General features: G+C 38.2%; 1 protein-coding gene across 3 annotated transcripts in view; it reads right to left on the bottom strand.

Moving 5' to 3' along the window:
* Positions 1-22252, bottom strand: part of FOCAD (focadhesin) — a 117519-nt gene that overhangs the window by 18582 nt on the left and 76685 nt on the right. For all 3 annotated transcript variants that reach the window (XM_038170177.2, XM_038170179.2, XM_038170178.2), the window contains 9 exons: positions 16718-16810; positions 14833-14921; positions 13804-13845; positions 11270-11378; positions 10072-10188; positions 8084-8322; positions 7287-7376; positions 4063-4210; positions 484-603 (listed from right to left, as the gene is read on the bottom strand). In XM_038170177.2, coding sequence (XP_038026105.1) covers positions 484-603; positions 4063-4210; positions 7287-7376; positions 8084-8322; positions 10072-10188; positions 11270-11378; positions 13804-13845; positions 14833-14921; positions 16718-16810 — 1047 coding nt within the window. The remainder of the gene's footprint in view (positions 1-483; positions 604-4062; positions 4211-7286; positions 7377-8083; positions 8323-10071; positions 10189-11269; positions 11379-13803; positions 13846-14832; positions 14922-16717; positions 16811-22252) is intronic.

The raw sequence follows: 22252 nt of genomic DNA, 5'->3' as shown, positions 1-22252 counted from the left end.
GCACACTTTCAGATACAACAGTGAAAAGGAGCTACTAAAATAGTTTGTTTTGACTTATTTTACAGATGAACATACTAAACAGATGATTAGTGTAATAGCAGGCTTTAACTCTAAATGTTTTTTCTTTTTCCTTTTTTCCTTTTCTGGCAAGCGTTTAAAACAAAAAGCAAACAAACCAACAATGAACAAGTACTGGAATAAAGAGATTATTCTGTGCATTTTTAGAGGGTAACTCTAGAACACTGAGGGATAAAGGAGACACCTGGAAGAAGTTGTGGCTGTGGTTATGATGCACTGTCAGGAAATCAGAAGAGCACAGAAGATATGTTAATCTATCAAGAAAAATTATTTAAAGATAAATGTTACGAAAGACTAGAACAGATGGGATATAGGGACTAAAGACATCAAGAACTCAGAAATACCAACCACCTCCCTTTTAAATGCAATCAAACATATAAAAACATATAAACTCTGAATCTTCACCTGCTGATTGTCTTCCACTAGGGTCCGCAGCTTGTTCATAGCGTCCTCAGCCTCCGCTGCTTCTATGATTCCAACACTGAACGCAGAGACACAGGAACAGGCAACAGAATAGGAAAGTACCTGAAAAAAACACATTAGTATATTCTGTTATGTGGTACTATTCAAATTCAGTGCAAAGATTAGAAGCCAAAGAACATTTTTCATAGCTTGCAATTCTGCCATAACCTCACTGTGTCCAGCTCCAACACATCTCACTTACAAGGTTCACTGAGTAATCCCACAAAATAAAGAAGAAACAAAACAAAGACAGAACAACCAAGCAAAAAACAACAAGGAGGCTTTCTACACTTACTTCCTCAGTGAGGATTTATACTACATGGTTACTACCACAGTAAAACCTTATAATGAATTCTTGTACAGGAGCTCAAACAGTATATGCTGCTGCCGCTCCAACATTTGTTATTGTGTGCCTTGGTCACACCTGCTTTTACTTTTTTTTATTTTTTTTATTTGTACATACTGTTTTTCTGGTGAAATGTTGCACTTTACTATTATTTTGATTTTTTTTTTTAATTATTTTGAATATATTGAATTATTTTACAATACAGACTAAATTCTTTGTTGTAAGCAAAAAGTTTTATAAATCTGTCTGCTGTTGTCTGTTATGGCTGTTGCCCAGAGGTAGTTTGAAAAATACCTGGGATAACAGGGCCTGCGGAAGTTAAGACACAAGCCCTTAAACCCTTACAATCAATCAGTGCCAGAAACTCACAAATATCACTCTAGGCTTTGTACCATTTCCTCCTGTAAGCTACTATGAAGTCTACACTCTTCATTTGACAACTCCATAGGCACAAAAAAAGGAATGGTGGTTTTACTGTCTCATCAGAATCATGGGTAATTTGTGTAACAGAAATAAAATTTCAAAATGCCACATATAGCATAATTGAAAAGAAAACTAACTTCTAGGAAATGTAAGATATCACAAAAAAATCTTTCATGAACAATGGAACAATACACAGGCATGACAAAAAAGTCATGTCATTTTCAATTTATACTTTCAGAGATTTAAGAAAGATTCTTAGTTCATGCCATTAAGTGAATATACCTAAAGTGTGGAAGTAATTCTGATGTTGTTTCTGTAGGGCAAACTTCTGACCTTCCATGCAAACGTAGTTATTTTTCTCCATGCAAATATCTGATCATTAACTATTTGAGCACTCACAGCACGCTGTGATCCCATCAGAGCTACATTCAGGAAGAGAAGCACATACACGGTGCATGGGCAACTGTTCTACTATGACAACAGCCTTGTGTAAGGAACACAGGTGACACTATTTTTCTGCTCTTTAGCCTTAGATGTGGAAAGAAAAGAAATGAAGTCTGAACTTTCAACAAGGCAGCTGTGTCAACCTCCTTTGTACCAAAGCAAAGCAACAGAACAACAGATGACTACAGAAATTAGAGAGCTCCTGCCTACTGGACAGGGCTGGCAACAATTTGACCTCAAAGCAGTAACGCCCAGGTTTGGCCTGCTCTTGCTGAAGTAGGCCAAATCTACTTCTCAGATAGAGGATTATATGCCAGCCTTTTATAGCTCTGAAAGAGCCTCTAGTGCATTTCGTAAATACAGTAGTATTCATCCTAGGGTGCTGGCCAACTTCTACTGATGTGATTATCTATGCAATGCCTTATATGATTTTAATTGATAAAGGTAAGTTTGGAATCTCATTGCAAACTAATTCATGCTAGTGGTTAGTGAACAGCTGCTACATTTCATCCCAGAAGTTTCTTATTACCCAGTTTAAATTCAGTAAAACACTATGAGGTCTCTTGGGAGAGATAAACGATTTCACAGCTCTAAGTCACTTTAATGCACGATCCATAAACTGAACAGGGCTAATCCTCAATACACATGTAATGCCAAAAGAAGTTAACTCCATAATCTTAGAACCATAGAATGGCTGGCGTTGGAAGGGACCTTAAGTATCATCTAGTTCCAATACCCCTGCCATGGGCAGCGCAGGAACACCATGAAGAGCTTTAATAAAGAACAAGCTTTCAGAGCAGTACTAAGAAGGATACGAGAAGAATACTACCGACCTCTAACTCTTGCATATGACAGGCGCAGTTTTTTGTTTTGGTTTGGTTGTAAAAAACCTGCTTATCCTGATTCTTGATTTCTGTTGTAAACGTATCCCATTTCATCAGCCTTCCTTCTCAAGTTCTACCTCAGCAACGTTACAGACTCATTCATGCTCAGACCATGCTGAAATAATGAATGTTGCTGTATTAGTCCATGGTCAGCACATGTAAGCTTGCGTCATGTCAAAATGGAAAAAATGAGCTTGTGTGTGATGCCTCATAACGGTGGAGAAGGTCCCTCTTTACTTCTATCCATCTTGTTTATAGCTCCTTATGACAACAGAAAAGAGAGGGAAGAAAACTACATTCCTACTGTTTTAACTGTTTTTTACGTCTGGCTAATGTAAAGTTGGGTACCTCCAACTCACAGTTAAATCGGAAAGCATGCTCAAATTTAGCACAGCTCTGTTTTTTTAAGTCTTCAAAACAGTTATAAAGAGATCAGCAAATGGAACCATAGCAGCTTTCACAAGCTCAAGACTCACATTAGTTTGTGACATCAGCTTTCAAAGTAGGAAGCAGAAATCATACTGCTGTCTGCTTGCTTGTAGCTATCTTTTAACCTTTTTGGGAAATTTCTTAATGTTTGCACAGCATTACAAGTGATTGATGTTTTTTGGTTTTTATTTATTTATTTATATATTTTTTAACAGATATAAAAACAGCCTGATAGAAACATAGAATCATGAACATTGGAATAGACCTCTAGAATAGTATGGTCCAACTATTACCCTACTACCAATGTCAGCCACTAAACCATGTCCCTAAGCATCGTGTCCAACCTTTCCTTGAACAACCCCAGGGACGGTGACTCCACCACTTCCCTGGGCAACCCATTCCAGTGCCTGACTGCTCTTTTTGAGAAGAAAAGTCTCCTCACTTCCAGCCTGAACCTCCCGTGGTGCAACTTGAGGCCATTCCCTCTAGTCCTATCACTAGTTACCTGCGAGAAGAGGCTGATCCCCAGCTCCCCACACCTTCCTTTCAGGTAGCTGTACAGAGCAATGAGCCTCCTCTTCTCCAGACTAAACAACCCCAGCTCCCTCAGCTGCTCTCACAGGACTTGTGCTCTTCACCAGGTTTGTAGCCCTTCTCTGGACATGCTCCAGGGCCTCGATGGACATGCTCCAGGGCCTCGATGTCCTTCTTGTAGTGAGGGGCCCAAAACTGAATACCGTCCTTGAGGTGTAGGCTCACCAGAGCTGTGTACAGGGTAATGATTACTTCCCTGGTCCTACTGGCTATGCTATTCCTGACACAAGCCAGGATCCTTTTTCTCTGCACACCTTTCCATAGCTTTGATATTGAGAAAGAAATATTATACATCAGTTATTCCAGTACTACAGGTATAAAACTTCGGTAAAAAGTTGAATTATTAAAGGCAGCCAACAAAGAAAAAGGAAGATTTAAAATCTGTGATAAAACAGATCATACCTCCTGGACCGATCTGCTCTGGTCCTCACTGTTTTCCAGGTATTTGCAGAGTTTTCGCAGTGAAGCAGAAACATGCACTCGTGATTCTGTTTGGCTGCTGTAACTCATAAGGGAAAGAACAAGTCCTACTCCCAAAATACATCCGGTGCTTAAAGAGAAGGAAAAAACCCACATTATATATATACACACACACACACGTATACATAATATGTATATTAGCCATACCTTTGCTGCTCTGAACACTTTTTTTCACAACATTAAACTTGAGGGCCGTCTCCCCACCACTCTCTTTCACTTTGCCATCTTGTTTGTGATCTACATAAAATTAACATTTAAGCACGCTTCATCCGCATGTTATCTCAGATTTCCCAACATGTTCTAAATGTTTCACTGCCAGTCTATCAGGCACTCAGTACTGCTGTCTTGTCATCACCCATCTTTGAATTCATTGTCACTTATCTCAGTAAGGTAACCTGGCAATGTACAGCACATGACACTATCATGCCACAGAATGAAAGAATTCATGAATAAATCGTGAAATAAAATAAAAGGTTTATATTTTAGGATGAAGCAAAACTGACAATTTTTAAGGCCTAAATCCTATTACTAAGGTCTGTGGAGTTTAACAGTTTTCTGAAGGTACAGTTAAGAAAAGTTTTATGATGGTTTTGATTGAAAATACCTCATATCCAAATCAGTTACTGACCTTGTGAAAAGCTCCACAAAAAGTCAAATGCTCTGCCCAGCAATTTAAAGGAAGATTACTATGCATTTCAAGCTTCATAATAATCTGCTCTTTACTACATCTTTACTCAACATGTAAGCTTCAGCATCTATTAATTACTCCATACTTCTCCAATATTTATTCTTGCAGATACAAGCTAATTCTACCTGGTAACAAATTTATACAAGACGACACATCTGCAATGATCTTGTAGAATTCATCCTTAATATACGAAATAGCAAGACAAGCCAGAAAACGCAACTGCTCTCCATGATTCTCAAAAGCTTTGCACAAGCGAACACTTCAAACAACAGCATTAGGTCAATTTTCACTGCAACATGTTTTTCTTTGGAGAAGAGACAGCTGGCCAATACAGGGGCTGTATGTACTGTTAAGTTTGTTACCTATATGCTGTACTGCTACAATTGGAAACCTAGCTTGGATTTCCCTCCAACCCCCACAACATGAAGGCTGATGTGAGCAAATCCATTCAATATGATCTACATGAATAAAAGGAAAAGTTAACAGTCATGAATGTACTTGCTCGCCGAACTGCACTTGCTTCTATCTGCCTTTACATAAAATAGGTTTGGAGAGAAAAATGAGCTGTTATATGGCTTCCGTAATAAATAACTCTGACAAAACCTAGTAGCATAAAGAATTAAGCGTGTAAAAGTAATTCATCATGCATATTTTCCATACATGCTTACAAGGAAATATCAGTGTATTTTTTAAACATCCTTATTTCTGTTTCTGTGTAACATACGAGCAGATTAACAGTCCCCTCCCAGATCTCTCAATAATGTCTGAGTGCCTTCCATTTAGAATCAGGAGCAACTGCAGTCCCTAAGGTTCTGCAATCTCAGAAACTCAGTTTCACACAAAAATTGAAGATGCATCATATTAATATACACTTAACCACTTGAAATGATTTGAAATGTTTTTTCTGCTTTAAAAGATTATGACTACCATCATTATTTTCTCCCCTGTGTTGTTGAAGACAATTAGGAGTAGTGGTTTATAAGCAGTCTTCCCACAATGACCTTTTCCAGACAAGAAACTTTCTAGAGTATTTTATGTAACTTAACACAGACTTGACACAGATTCTTACAGATCATAAGTGGACTCCCACCATGCTAAATCACCGTCTCAGGGAAAAACATTCTTATTGCTTAGTATTTATTGAAAACAGGCCTGTTTACATTATTTCTGTCACCACATTAAAAAAAAAAAAAAGAGAGAGAGAGAGAGAGAGAGAGAATTCTCCTAAATAGAACAGAGAAAATAATATGTATAAACAACATTCCTATCAAGACTGACATGATCAGTGAAGCATGGTTGTATGAGATCCACTCTGCATAGTACACACATTGGTAAGCCTCTTTATTAGCCAAAAAGTCAAGGCAGGATAAAAAAAACAAAACAGAAAAAGCCTCTTTCTGAGTAATGCCCTCCAACATGTGAGATGTCTCACTTAACACCCTGGAGAAGCATATTATTGGGTAGACATGTATGTTTTCTGAAACAATCAGGAGGTATGCCAATTCTCAAAAAATTACTGTAGAGCCTGAGCATCGCCCTGACATTCACAGCCATGTGTGCAACCAGGGTGGGCGAGTGGAAGGCACACAGGGAAGGGCACAGGGTGGGTGGGGGGCTCGCTTTCTGCCAGATGTCAGCGTGAGACAGTGTGACACTGCCTGCGACATTGCAGTGGCAGGGCAGGGATGCAGAAACCTTGTCTGCACTGTGGCAGGATGACAAATTGGCCCCAGGAGTCTGTCACCTCTCCCAGAGCCATACTGAACATGACGGAGCAGCCGCAGGAGAGGAAAAGATTAGTGCTGGCATTTAGAAAAAATGGAAATGGTGCCCTCCCTCATTTTTACAACATGAACTCTCAAAAAGCTTGCAATCTATTAAAAAAAAAAAATCATCACCAATTGAGTACAGGTGAAACTCTCACATAAGGTCAATGAACGGCATACGTCCTGCAGTCAGCTGTACTTATCATCCTGCTGGAGAGGCTCTTGCTTTAGAACAGCAGTTTAAAAGTTGACAAATGCCAAGTTTGGCAAAAGTCTTCCACGTTTACAGCTCTGTCCAGTGGTGTGTGGCAGGAAGCCAGGCATGGGCTGAGGCACAGAGGCTCAGGCTAAAGGTGAGGAGAAGCATTTTCGCCACCAGGACAGCCCAGCCATGGGGTCAGGGCCCAGGCAGGTCGGGCCTCTGTGGCCTCGGGGTTTCATGTCCTCACAGTGTAAAGCCTTGGGTAATGTAGTACAACCCCAAAGCTGAGCCTGTTTCAGGAAGGGATGTGACCTCCCAAGGTCCTTGCCAGACTGCATGACTCCATGATTCTAGGGAAGTATTCAGAACAGGCTATTTCCTTAACATATTGTTATACTCTTCTCTGTAAAATTTAGGAAAAAAAGCTTGAATGAAAACAACGGAGCTGAAAAAAAATGACAAAGCGTCATCAGTAATGAAAGAAACTCACTTGTACTCCAGACTGGAGTCAAAGCAACACTCCTCCAGCGCATTCAGCGACTTCATTAGAACTAAGTTCATCTGCTGACCAGGTACCTCACTACAAAAACAAAACAAAAAAAAAAGAAAGAAAAAAATCAAAACACAGCTGTGCTCTTCAAATCACATAGGACATTAAACATCCTGATAAGACTGAATAAGCCACTAAATACTGTTCTTTTCTTGCTGTAACAGGTTCTCACACTGGCCTGTAAGCAGTGACTATATGACTGGCCATTTATGTCACTTTCACATGAACATACCAATGTAATTACGCAAATAATACAAAAACATACTCAGATCTTAATTGGCACCCATTTTTGGTACAATACCCAAAATAGAAATTAAGCACTCTGTCTCCATATAGGTAATTCACATGATGCAAGTGGACACTATCCAGTGTGCAGAACACCACTTAGAAATTGTGAGAATTGTGAGGTGAGAATTGTGAATTATTTTACAATTAAGTTTCCTAGGGCACCTAGTCCTCTTTAAAGACTTAATCAGTCAAATTCCAGGTTGCACATGCACTGTAGGGTATCATGAAAATTAATCAAACACCCTGAAGAAATGGCAAAATATATAGAACATAGAGGGGGAGAAAAGGCTACTGTAATAAAAGACACCTTGTAAAAAATTTGCGAAACACCTCAAGAATCATTTTTGCCTATGACTTCTGAACACTTTATTCCCTAAACCATAGAAGCTATTTGCAGGAATAAAGTGGTAAGTTATTTGCATGCCTACATTACATGCAGTAATTCTTACCTGACTTTTTCTTCACACAAACGTGAGATAAACATCCCCAAAGCAAGGCCGACATGGATTTGAACAGCTTGAGACTCATCAGCATTTGGCTTCCCAGGTAACCTGGCAGTCAGCATATTCAGGACTTCCTCAACCTTCTCCTTGCATGATACAATGATAACCGGTACCAGGAGAGACAAAGCAACGGCTGCACAGGAACGAGCTATAGCACTAGCAGTATTTTCACCAGAATAGGATTTCTAGAAAAAGATTTTTAAAAGATTTGTTTTTTCCTTTTCCTCTTTGTAAAGGATATAAAACTCATTTCCTGGTAGAAACATTCAGCAACTCGTGAATTTAAAATAAATACCCATACAGCAAATGTCAGCACAGAGGTATTGCAATCTGGCAATAAACATTATTTCATGGCATTGCCAAACATACCTTTTTTCTTTGCCTTACCCTGCAGACTGTTTATATTTATTGTAACTGAATAGGTAATTAAACGAGTGTAACTGAATATAACTCCTAAGTATAAATGAGATTGCAAAATATGAAGTTGTAAACAAAGGATAAAACAGACAAAAACTGGAATTTAATAACTATACTACACATGAGTAAGCTCATCTGCTAAAGTCTTCTGCTTCCATTCTAAAATATTCAGGTGCGTGATCAAAAGGGCAAACAGAAGCCAGCCACAATGTCAAGGTAATTCCGTAATTGTAACACATTCAGTGAGCTGGAAAATACACTTCTTTAGAAGCATCATACCTAGAATGAATAAACACTAGATCTTGCAAGATTACCAGCAGAGATGCTTTCTAGAAGACAGATCCCTTACAAAGTTTTTTATTTTATTTCCATTGTAAAAGCTAAAATCTATAGATACGTCTATTTATGAAGCGAAAGACTGATTACAAGTAACAGCCTAATCTACATTTACCTTCCTGAATATGCAGCTCTGAAAAGATAAAAATTCCCATCAGGGTGCAACGTACTCTGTGGGGCCATGATTTCCGTTGTGTGCCTTAGAATTCTACAAGCACAGTATTTTTTGGATGTATTTACTTTTTAAACAGAATGGAGTTTAGAAATGAAATATGAACCACACAGTTCCATCTCACAAACACCTTTTTTAAACAACATTGCTTCCAAAGACAAAAGTCATAAAAAAAAAATCAGCAAAAACTGCTAAAGCCAACCAAGTACTTCAATCTTTTTGCATCCAGCCAGTCTAGCATTTATTTAACACTCCATTTGATTTAGTGATTTGACTTTGGAGATACCAACATCTCACTGACTGGACTAACGGCAGTTCATGAATGCATTTAATAATGTTCAGGTTAGAAAACATCAAGATACTTTAGCTGGCTCGTATTTGTTCTTGTAGGACACATACCCCCCCTCCTGTATCCGCAATACAAAAAATTTCCAATCTGGTCATCTTGACCACAGTCAAGAGTTAGCGATACCTATTCTTTAAAATCTGTAACAGGCTTTTAGAAGTATCTCCACGTCCTATTTAAAAACTGCCTGATACTTCTATTGCTTGAGAATTTCAGGCCAGTTATCACACAGCAAGCACTTATGACAATTTGTACTAGTCCTCAGGGGTTCAAGTGGTATTGTAAGATGAGAATCACTGGCTCTGTAACTATTAGATTTTGAGAAAGTCTAAACTTCAGAGCCCTAAGGCATACTCTCAGAATCACTCAAGAATTTGATATTGTATGAGAAGAGTCTGTTCCTGTTAGAAGGTTGTTTGTAGAACATTCTGTTGTGTTTGTTTTTTTAAAATTCCTTCATTTATGTGGTATTATCTTCTCATATAATTTTTATTACCTCGGTAATTAGGACAAAAACCCAATGCAAAAGTAACGAAAGGAAAGAAAAACAAATATTCTATATTACAGCTACTACTGGGCAAACAGAACCAGAGAACTCCAGACTAAGTATTTGAGGTATAAAATGCAGGTATATGCTCCCATCTTTAATACCATAGCACATACCTGGTAGAACCATGGGAAGACTTGTCCTTTAGCCTGATAGCGGCTATTCACAATACTAAAGAGGGTCTCTATAACCATATAAATCCACTGTTGTGTAGGAAGAAAATCAGGTTCGGTCTGCAAAAAACAAACAAACCCAAATGTTCATTGTTATTTTTTCTTAAATCAGGCTTTACCCAAATAGAAGTTCAGCAGCTGATGTTCCACTTATGATCCATCCAGAATGAGATCTTACTATCCCTAGGCACAGAAATTAGCATGATTTGACAACTCTGACCCTCCAGACACTACTTTTGATCAGATTATTCAGTTAAAGAAAATGACAGCTGTCAGAGAGCCTCACAATAACAGAAGGAAAAGAAAAAAAAAACGCAAAACATGTTCCATTAACAACTCTGAATTCTTTAATCTTTTTAGTAAGTTACAGCTTTTATGAATCCTTTTGGCCCAAAATATAAATTTAATGTAGGCACAGAAACTGAGCACGGCTATCTGAGTAACTATAGTTTGGTTGCAAAGTGAAACACTTGCCAAGGATATCTAGACTAAGTATTTTAATCTATTGAAATCTGACAGGAAAACCTAAATTCTGCTAAGGTAGCTACCACACAGCAGCTGATAAAAGGCATTTAAAAAACAAGACTATTTTTCCCCACACAATCTTTTACAGGTTTGGCCAACAATAATAGGTGTTAGAAAACATGCCTTATGCTGCTTCTCACAAGCAAAAAATATCAGCAACCTCAACTCATCCTGTCACAAAAAAACGTAACTCATAAATAATGCATAGTTCCACTGCTGCTACCAAAAGATGGCACCTTACAGTTACTGTAAATTTATGAGACACTGTGCTAATGCAAAAACAGTGAGTATATTTACTATGCCACCCTAAAACACTCTGCGGTATAAGATTAAAAGGTAAGTAAAGAAACTGGCTGGGCTTCAGTGCTCACTACATTTCTATCTGATCTGTCAAAGCCAGTGTGTTTCTTGTGAGAAGGTGCCTACTTTCTCTGACTGAAATCAAGTTACTTTTGTATGGATCACACAGCAATTACTAGATGACATTCACCGAACAGGATGAAATTAGACCTTCAAAGTGTGAAGGACTTCATAACCACTTACGATCCCCTCAAACACACCTGGTGATATTGCTTCATCACATTCCACTAAGAATTTCTTTCCCAGATTGACTTACCTCAGGCATTCCTTCATTGTCTGAGGAAAGGCTGCTTTCATATTTGGCTACAGCAACTGCAAGACCAGTTAAGGCTAAAATAGAGTTTCCTTTCACCACTGGACTGTCTCTGGACAGAAAAAGACAAAGAACAATCAAGAGGCATGACAGACATGCCAGCAGCAAAATATGTGTCTCAATAAAGGCAAGTTATGCTACAAGTGCAAGCACTTGCTCCTAGCAACTTTACTGGACTGTCTTCTATGTATAACCTATCATACACAAATAAATACACAAGCAAAAGCCTTTTTAGCTGCCACTAAAAGAAGTTCTGCCATCTGGCAGAGCACATGCACTCACAGAAATGCATCAATTGATCTTATCTTGTACCATCTCTAGACAGGATAACACAAAAAGCTCTCCAAGTAGAGGCTGCTAGACAGGCAAGGTGTCACTTCACAGTACACAGTAGCAGAGTTTTAGCACAGAAACCATCACTGCAATCTCAGTTTAAACTTTTTTTTTTTTTTTTAACATTCCTATGTTATGAAACAATCATATCGTGGAAAATAACTGGTTTCAAAGAGTAATGACTTTGACTGCAGTGCAAGCCTTTACTTTTTCCTAAAAGGAACTCAAGAAAAATATAACTATATTCAGTTTCATGAAAAGAAAGATGCCCATTTCTCATAATTCCCAGAAAAACATGTCACAATATAATTCTGCTAGAGCCATCTTAGATGTTTTATAATAATAGCATCTGACCGATACAACTGTAATAGACCACTGATGACAGCCTTACACTAGACTAATACATGGTGTGTTATACTTTCTGCATTAGTCCTGCATTTCTGAAAACTTTGTCTGTTGCTGTAATTACACACTTGCAAATTTAGGCATTTGCTTCCAGATCTAAAGATTTCATTTTCACAATAAAAATATGTTGCAGGTTATTATTATTATTTTTTAAAGACACATATCTCATTGGAATATCATTGACCTTTCCTGCTTCAAACACTAAAAGTATATCATTTCAGATACAAGAACTACAGATAATTACAATCAGATGCTTAGTTAACTTCTTTGAAATCTCCCCCTACCTCTTGCCTTAAGTCATTTCCTAATTTATGCTACAGTCTTTTTTTTGTTGTTGTTGTTATTATCAGCTTCTAAGAGGCTACACTTTGTAACGCACCTCATACTGACAGGAATTTCTGAATCTATACATTCATGAAGGCTGGATGCTGTGAATTTAATGTGGTAAAAGACATCATACTAACAACAAATCCTAGAAAGAAAAGGAGCAGTGCCTTGTTCTTTAATGAAAATATGGAACAAATAAAGTATTTTCTTAGAAGAAAGTCAGTAAACAAAAGAAGTTCTTTCTAGAGACATGGCCTATGTACATGAAATCCTTCTCCTGTTACCTAAAGAAAATGTACCACTTCCTCCCAAATCTGCAAAATGCTACCACCTGAATTAGTTTTCCTAATGAACTTTTACAACTAAAATCATAGCTTTCACTCTGAGACACAGAATATATATATTGATTTTTATATGTTTAATTTATTAATAATTGTAAACATATAAGTACTAAATAATATGATTATTATTTTATTCCTCCTTTATCTCTTGCTGCTACGTTATCTTAACACAGGTATTTATTGAGTAGCTAAAATATCAAACAGATATCCCAGTTTCATCCCTTCTTAGCTGAATCCTTTCAAGATGGGCTGATATGCAAGAAAACTGAGCAGCTAGAAATACCTGAACAACAGTAAGTTAAAAAAGGCAGGAGAGATTAAACCCTTATAGAAAGTCTTGATTAAAATATCCAGAGCCTTCAGCTCACAGAAGCATGACAAAGTAACCTTTTCCTCATTTACAAGAATACACTGAAATGAGTTTTCACTGTAACTCTTCCATGGATGACATTTTTATGATTTATAAGCACTTGATGTTCTGAGGAATCACTGCTTTTAATGCTTTTCCTTAACCTGGTGCAAGTGGTCAATTTCAGGCTAACCAAGGGCAAAGCATAAGAAGAAAGCTGCTAGCGGAGAGTGATAGGAGAAAGTCAAGCTACCATATGAAGGAAGGTTAAGGCACGCATTCCTGCCTGAAAGCCACGTGCCAATTCTAATATCAAATTAACAACCTTGTTACAATCTGAAAACATGTAATTACTTGACTTTGTGGGCTTCCAGACACAGGACCTTAACAGAAACTGGGATAGTTTTGAAAGGCTACTGGTACACTACAGACCAGCCAATTTCTATATACACAAAGCAATTTGAGGCAGACAGAGTTTGCTGTTTAAAAAAGAAGAGACTACAGTACTATACAGTCTTTACTCAAAATATTACCCAACAGCCTTTCTAATAGACAAAGGCAGCGGTAAGATGCTCAAATAACAAGGTGAGGATGAGTTCCTTTGTTGAGCAGCAGTCATGTGAAAACATGAAATTGGTAGACAATCTGTTGTGGGAAATATTTTGCATCATCTGCCACAAAACAGAACTCATTCTCATCTGTGACAAATAAGTAGCTCTTACTTTGAAGCACCTTTGATGACATCAGTCAACATATCTCTGACCCTGCAACAGAAACAGCACAAATTTAGACCACATTGTTATATTACAGCAAGAGTTCAGCTGATTTCCTTTTGTGCCTTACATGTGCCCATTCTAGGTCAACAGTTATCTCAAATTGCTATTAGAAGGCTTCGCACAAATTAATCACAGGTATTAAAATCATAGAAGTGCTCAACTAACACTCAATGTTCCTTCATGCTAATTTGCACTACCAGTGCTTTGTAAATGGCCCTTATTTGGTTTCATACTACTTTTTGCAAAATGCAGATTTATTCAACAGTCATAAATCTATTCTTTGCACTGTTACACATAGGCATCCAAATCACCACACTATGTCTTGGCATAATAAAATGAGAATGTTTTACAACGGACAACTGTAACAATTTATACAACACTTGTCATTCTCCTGGAACCAACTATGGACAGTTATGCTATTAAGGACTGTAGAAAACTGAATCCATTTAAACGAAAGCAAAAGGAGTAGTTGGAATTTTGTACATATGACTGTACTCAATTTATAATAGGCTACTTTCTGTATTTGTTTAGTTTTACATTCACATTCAGACAGAAGCAGAGATGCGGTGAATCCTCTACTTAGTCAGGTTTTGGTGAGGAAAGAGATCTTTGTACACCACAACATACAATACCTATCCATAAATCCTGGCCATGACTGTCACCCTACACAAAAGGATACATTCCAATCACAGTTCCATAACACATTATTAGAGGTCTAAAAATGCATGCCTCATAAAACAGATTCATATCCACCGAGATACATGTTACTCAGGCATTAAAAGAAATTCAGTCAGGGTTTCCATCTAAGTATGCTGTTTCAAACCCACTTAGCCTGGAAACACTGACATCAACTTGACAAATATCAACGTAGAATTACATAGTACTTACACAATAAAGCATTAGCACTAAAGTCTACACCTTCTGCCCCCTCACTTGCCATTACAAGTTGTAAAGAGCAGGCAGGCAATTCCTTACCAGAGCCATGCTGTAAACTGCTTGTACTGTACATCTTCAAGATCCTCTTTTCCCTGCTTTAAGTCCATCTCCAACTTTGCTTGTCTCCCCTGCAGAATCATAGCATAAGTCATAAGTAGAGCTTACATGGCCAATCGATGTTAAGATTTTTTCAGGGAACACTTGGGTAACAAATGTAACCTTTCCCTTGAGTGCTACTTTGTAAGTGACCCCCATTGTTCTTGACATGGGATCCCACTATAATATATAAGAAAATAAAATAAAAAATAAAAGAATTGAGCGAGAAAAGCACCTGCAGATGGCACAAATGGTCACAGATACTGAGAGATTTATGGAAAGAGAAAAGCTTCCTTTGGGAGTGGAGAGTGTACAAGCAGGGAATGAAATAGAGAAGCCTAGCACCTAAAATGGGTCCTGAGAGAAAAAAATTACTTTCTTGATTCACTACTTAAAAAATAATTCCTCATCCTTTTCCTTCTTATGATCTCAGCCTCCTTCTACTACAGTTTATTCTGTACCTCAAAGGAGGTTACGTGGATTCTGGCCACATGTGTTATCTAAACTTATTAAGCAGCTTTGCCTTATGCTCATTCTCAAACCTTGAGACAAATACAGCTCATTTTGTTAGGGTTATCAGTTGCTGCTCTTCAGTTGCTTATTAAGCCTTAAGTGAAAAATAGACACATAAGCTGTGTTTCATAAAAACCTGAGAATAAAAGATTGTCAATCCTCCAAATATAGATGTCACTCAGAAGGTGACTGTCCACTCCCAGAGACTAAAGCAACAGGTATGATACAATGACTATAGAGACAGCTGCAGAAAAATTATGCCCTGCTGTCAGAAGCATAACCTTCAATGAGAAATTCCTTGGCTTTGCAGTATGTTTAAATCTATTGCAATACTCCCAAACAAGTGAACACTGGCTTGATTTCAGGACTAAATCAAGAACTGTAGGATCATCATGAAGCTGAGTTCCCAATCATTCTGAACGTGCAAATTGGCACAAGTGCTTAATCATTTGAGTAGACATACTAAAGACAGGAGAACTTCCAGATGTCCAAAAGAAAAAAATCCTCAAAAAAAGTACTTTGGTGAACTGTGAAGAGTATGCTTGGATAACCCAGCACAGACTCTACAAACCTCTGCATATGTTTTACTGCATAGCAAAGGAACAGTCAGAGCATCTGTTTTGCTCAGCACCCTGAGCTGCTCATACTGAAAAACATTGATGTGACCTGGAAACATAAACAGTATGAAACAGTACAAAGGGAGACTTCTATAAGGGAGCAATTTGTCACTAGTTTTTACGTCATTTTTCTACTGAAAAAAAAAAAAAAAGAACCAACATTGCTCTATCTACCAGGTCAGCTAACCTAATGAAAGAGCAGTTTTAAGGTATTTCCTGTACTCCCTATCATTAGATCAGTTGGAAGAATCAAAGATGAGTCCTTACAATATGATAACATTACATGCTGAATAAGAGAAGTTATATTCAACTAATGATTTCTCAGTAGCTTGTGATCATTTTGTGGTACCATTATTGGAAAATTCCTATCCAAAATAATAGAACAGAAGTCTAGACAAAATTTCCCATTCTAAAAAGTCACCTGCAATTGGAACTGACCTTAGTGGTACTTCACATAGGAAAAAGGCTGCAAGAACCAGAACTGTGAGCAGAAATTATACTTGTACAAAGCACCTCAGACTGTGCTGCCTGAAAACTCAATTTTTATTTTCTTTTCATAATTTGCATTGAACACATAAAGCTTTACTTTTAAATTTTTGTTACCTGCACTGATGATTGAAGCTCTTGCTGTTAGAAATGAAAATCCATACAGCTTGAATGAACATTAGTATGCACAGTATTTTGTACCTCAGAATTACCTGTAGGACTGCATTGTAGGTTCGACTCATGAATCCTAACCAGGACTGTGGCAGTAGTATAGAGCGATGCCATTCAGAAGGTTGAATGTTAACCTGTGCAACACACCAGAAAGGGTAGAATTGATTACTGCAAGTCTAATGTATACTGAACATATGTTTTCCGACCTGTGGTTTGCAGACAGTATTTTGGTAATGCCCAATGGACAGTATACATGGCTGTATAAAACAAAAACAGGTAACATATTTTATTCTCCTTCCTGGTTTTACCCACATCAAGTTACTTTGCAACTTCATTACCCAGGTCAGCCAAAACTATTTGCTTCAGATAGATCACTAGATAATTGATCCCAGAGAGAGCACTGGAATTGCACATGACAATAAGCACAACAGTATGGTAGCACTGGTAGACAAAAATGCATACATAACAAGGATAACAGAGCAGTTTATGCTTGTGATCGCTCTTGTAAATCTTAGTTGCTTTAAAAGTTTTAAACAGATGTGAATAATAAATGCATTTAGATGACAACCTAAATATTGGGGAGACTACTGAAAAGGAATCATTATAAATAACTAGGGTTGGTATAATTATGTCCAAGTACATAATTCAAACTTCCTTTAAGGAAAATAATTGTTAAAAAAATAATAAACAAAGGAGTTGTAAAGTTTCTTTCTAGGAAACACCATTTCAGAATTAACTGGAAGAAAACAACACTACCTCAAGGACAGTTTAAATAAATACACAACAGCTGTCCCTGCCTACCTCCATATCTCACACAGACATGGCAGTTTCTGCTTCACAAAAAGAGAATGACTCAAACAGTGAGCTGTACAATCTGATGTATGTGCACAGTCCATGGGAACTCAAGGTTGTTCTCTCCAGTAAGTACTATAACAAACGGTGACTTAAAGACATTTTCAGAGCATGTTGAAAAACAAAAATGAGTTGGGTGATCTCAGTAAGAAACCATTTTCTAGCTACTGATAGCTTATTAACTACAGTAGTAGATTAAACACAATGGGCTACAAATTCAAAGCCACAAAAAACTGTTTTTCCTGACCTCAGGTGTGTGCCATATGCACCTTCTCCACCAGTTTGCGCATCATGGAATTTATAAATCAAACTACATGAATCCACAAAAATGTGCATCAAAACAAATAAATTGGCATAGTCCTTTTTTATTTTTTTCCTCACTCCATAACTGTTTTAATTGCAGCAACTTTTTATTAAAATAAAGAAGGAAGGAGTTAAGGTGTTCTCACCTTTTAAATAGCCACGTTATCAAAGCCACAAAAAAAAAGAAAGAAAAAAGCTCTGTAACAGAAGCAATGGTGCTGCAATGTTGTCTCCTTGTATTCTTCATTGGAAATAAAGAATTGATTTTTGTTGATACCACTCAATTATTTCTACTGTCTGCCTCTACCAAGAAGATGAAAAAATGTCATCACAATCATCATCAATCCACTGGAAATGAGTTATTTAACCTCAGCAGTTTCCTGGATAACAAGTTTTTAATAATGGAAATGCAAACATGTCAGGCTGAGGTGAGATGGGATGGATATATTACAGTAGTCACTGTCTAAGGCCTGCACTTTTCACTTCTAAATTAAAGGAACACACTAGGCTTTCTGAGTTACAGAAAAACTCATCCTGTAGCTATGATCAAACATAGTGCAAAGCCTAAAGCAAAGAACCTTCTGGGATTAAACCTCGCAAGATTACTATTTCTCCTTTTTTTTTTTATTCCTCCTGATTTATTATGAAGACTAGCAACTGTTCAACATGTGAAACACTCCATGTCTCAAGGTATGCAAAAGTCCCCTTTCTCTGCTGTGCTCCAGTGACTTCCTCTGTACACAACAGTCAATTAAGATAAACAAATGAACTTGCCTCACCTGTTAATTATTTTCCTACATCTTTCTCTCTCACTTCCTCTGTTTTATGCCCCTCATGGTCTACATAAAGCAAATAACATTACTTTTTTACATGGATCTTATAACAAAACCCAAAGGACTATGTTAAAGCTCCATGGCTATTGTTACCATGTGAAGTTAAAATAGTTACAAGTAAGCACTGATATTCCTACACAAGTAAATACAATCCAAAATCAACCAAAAGAGAGGACATACTCCACCCCAAAGCCAACAGAAAAACACCCTGCAGAAAAACACATCTCATATTTAAATGCTTCGATAACACTAGTCCTTTTTCTTCATGCACTATTTTATTAACACTAGCCAAAATTTTATTCACAGATCCTGTCTCACCTCTGCGTATCAACTTCTTCAGCAAGTTGCTGAGTAGCCCAGGCTCCAGTCAGAATTATTTGTGTTAAGTTCCCACAGAATCTGCAGAAGCATCAATCTCACACTTTGCCTCCAGTCTGAAACTGATTTAGACTTCAGCAAGAAACCAGACAAATCTGAACGTACATCTACGAAATTCATCACATAATCTACACTTGTCCAGTAGATAAAGAACAGGCCTTCAAAGCACCTGAGCTGCTCCCATAGGAAAAAGACAGCTTAATGTCTGTTGTTGCATTTAACATGGTCTGATCAGGAATGCATTAGCAGTACATCTTACCTAAAATTTGTACATGTACTCAATGACCAGTGGAACAGCTGAGCAGCTCTTGATGAATTAACTTTTTTCATAGCACTAAACATTTTATGAACATGGGGAATGAGAGGAAGACAGAAGACACAGTAGCACCACAAAGCAAAGAACACTAAAGTAAAAATCATCTAATACTGAAAATGACTGGACATGATGCTAAAGATTATCACAAACTGTGTTGACACCCCCTTTTTCAGTACAGAATACCAGTTGTTTTTACTTTTCCTCTATCAGTGAACACACAATAATGGCTGCATTAAGCATTGGTTAACTTGGTTAACTAACACTAGGCAAGCATAGACAAAGCTGAACATTAGCAAAATTCAGATTCTTTTTAGAGTGTAATTTATGTGTAAGAAGACAGTGTTGGGGTGGGAAAGGGAAAAATGCTCAGGAGACTTTTGAACCACCTGTAAGTGGTTGTGAAACCCTGCCACACCTGGTCCATGGATGTTCTTAGGAGTCAGTATAGCCATATCAGACTGTCAAGCACCTTTCAAGGAAGAGTTACAGCCTGATATTTGAAGCAATGAAAAACACTTTGAATTAGGTGATAGTAATCTATTCTTGTTGAACAATGCTTAAAACCTTCAGGACACATCTCCTTGAAAAGACAACACAAGCAGAGACTTTGGTGGCCAAATCCACGAGAGGGAGCTCTGACAAACCATGGGAGATGCTGCTCCTGTACCTCAGCACTAGTGAACACACATGGCACAAGATGTGGACTCTTCTGCAAGAGTGGAAAGTCATTTCAGACTAAAAAAAGCACTCCCAATAAAAATCAAACATCATGACAAGATCTGGATGAGTTTTCTTTCACAAATCCTTTTGTATTGCCACAAATCTTTGTATATATTGTTCACTTGTTTGGTAATGAGTGTGCCAGCAGAGGGCACACAAAACAAGTTTAGGTAACAGTGAAATAAACCCTGTTTCTATTGTTTCCCTGGGTATCTAGTAAAGATAATACTGCTTAAAGAGCAAACTTCAGGACTTAGAAACTGTGATACCAATATTTATGACCCATTTTAAAATCGTTTATTGTGCAGAAAGAATGGGAATTACAATGCGTTCTTTACAACACAATAGGTTCCTACCTAGAAAACCTTATCAATTCAGATAGCCCCTAGGTTCAGATCATCTCTTTAACAAATGTGTGGCTATGGAAATCATCTTTGAGACATTAATCATGTTAATTAAGTGTCTTGGCATGTATTTAAATGCCCTTCTCACATAGGGGACATATAAAGTGTGGCACCAGTGATTTCATAAATAAGACTAGCATTACATTTCCATATCAATGAAGAAGTGAAGTAGCATCTCTTTGATTCTTAAATTTTGCTCAGAGGGTCTTCGTTAACATACTTCTATGCATACACTTCCAACCACTCTTCCCAGTATTCTTTTGTGTGAAAACACTTGCCTCTCTTCCTTGTCCTTCTCTAAACCATGTTATACTGAGGAGAAGCTTCACAAAAACCTGTCAGCAAACTTATTTCCTGAACACTGTTTCATCACTGTAGGAGACGCATTCAATATTAGCGGAATAATGGAATTATTAATAGTGGAATTCCAATTACTGGAAGCCAGCACAAAGTAGTCCATAATCTGAATTTACGTCCTGTATTGGGTTTACATGGCAAGGGTTTGGTAGCAGAGGAGCTGAAGGGATGTCCCTCAGTGAGAAGAGCCCAGCAGCTGCCCCGTGTCAGGTCAGTCAGCTCCAGCTGGCTCTAAAAGGGACCCACTGCTGGCCAGAGCTGAGTCTGTGAGAGAGACTGGTTGGGCCCCTGGGAGAGCAGATTAAAGACATGGATTAGAAACAAAACAAAACAAACAAACACAAAAATTGCTGCAGAACAGCAGCTGGTAGAGAGGAGTTAGAAAATATGAGAGCTAAACATTACTGCAGACACCAGTCATTGAAGAAGCAGAGCGAAGTAGATCTCTGCACTGCAGCCCGTGGGTGGAGGAGCCCCCGGTGGAGCAGGTGGATGTGACCTGGAGGAGGCTGCGGCCCATGGAGAGGAGCCCATGCAGGAGCAGAGGGTCTGGGGGCAGCTGTTGCCATAGGGGACCTGTGCTGGAGCAGTTTGCTCCTGGGGACCCTGTGGTACAGAGCCGTGTGGGAGCTGTGCTTGAAGAACTGTTGTCTGTGGGCAGCCCTCGCAGGATCAAATTGGAAAGGACGGCATCCATGGGAGGGACCCCACGTGGAGCAGAGTGACCGTGAAGGAGCAGCAGAGATGAAGCATCAGGGACTGACCACAGCCCCCATTTCCCTGTTCCCCTTCACAAACCAGGGGGAGGAGGTAGAAGAGGGTGGGTAGGGGAAAGGTGTTTTTAGTTTGCTTTTAGTTTCTCAGTGTGCTGCTCAGCTAGTGATAGGTATTAAATTATATTAATCTCCCTAGTCTCTCTCCTTGATTCTGTTTTGCCCATGACAATAATTGGTGAGCAATCTACCTGTCCTCATCTCAACCCTTGAGTCCTCTCTTCCATTACATTTTCTCCTCCTCTTCCTTTGAGGAGGGAGAATGAGAGAGAAGCTATGATAGAGTTCAGCTGCCAGCAGAGTAGAATGACCACACATCCACTGAAGTACCTAGGCACAGATGAATACACTACAGAGAATTGTGTTCTAGAAAAACCAATTACCATCTTGAAGTGCTTCAGGGACAAGGTTTGAATAAGTCCTCGAATCTCCTGATTACATTAAAATCAAACCAGGAAAGATAGAGAAGGAGCTTTCCACTTCACTGCTTGAAGGTTTACATCATCACAGCACACCTAATGAATGCCCTTAAAATAAAAACTGAGGATGTTTCTTGGAATCATAGAATCCTTTACGTTGAAAAAGACCTCTGAGATCATCATGTCCAACTGTTAACTTAGCACTGCCAAGGCTACCACTA

Source organism: Anas platyrhynchos, chromosome Z (genome assembly GCF_047663525.1).
Source record: "Anas platyrhynchos isolate ZD024472 breed Pekin duck chromosome Z, IASCAAS_PekinDuck_T2T, whole genome shotgun sequence".
Classification (NCBI taxonomy): Eukaryota; Metazoa; Chordata; class Aves; order Anseriformes; family Anatidae; genus Anas; species Anas platyrhynchos.
This window is presented reverse-complemented; position numbering and strand designations above follow the sequence as displayed.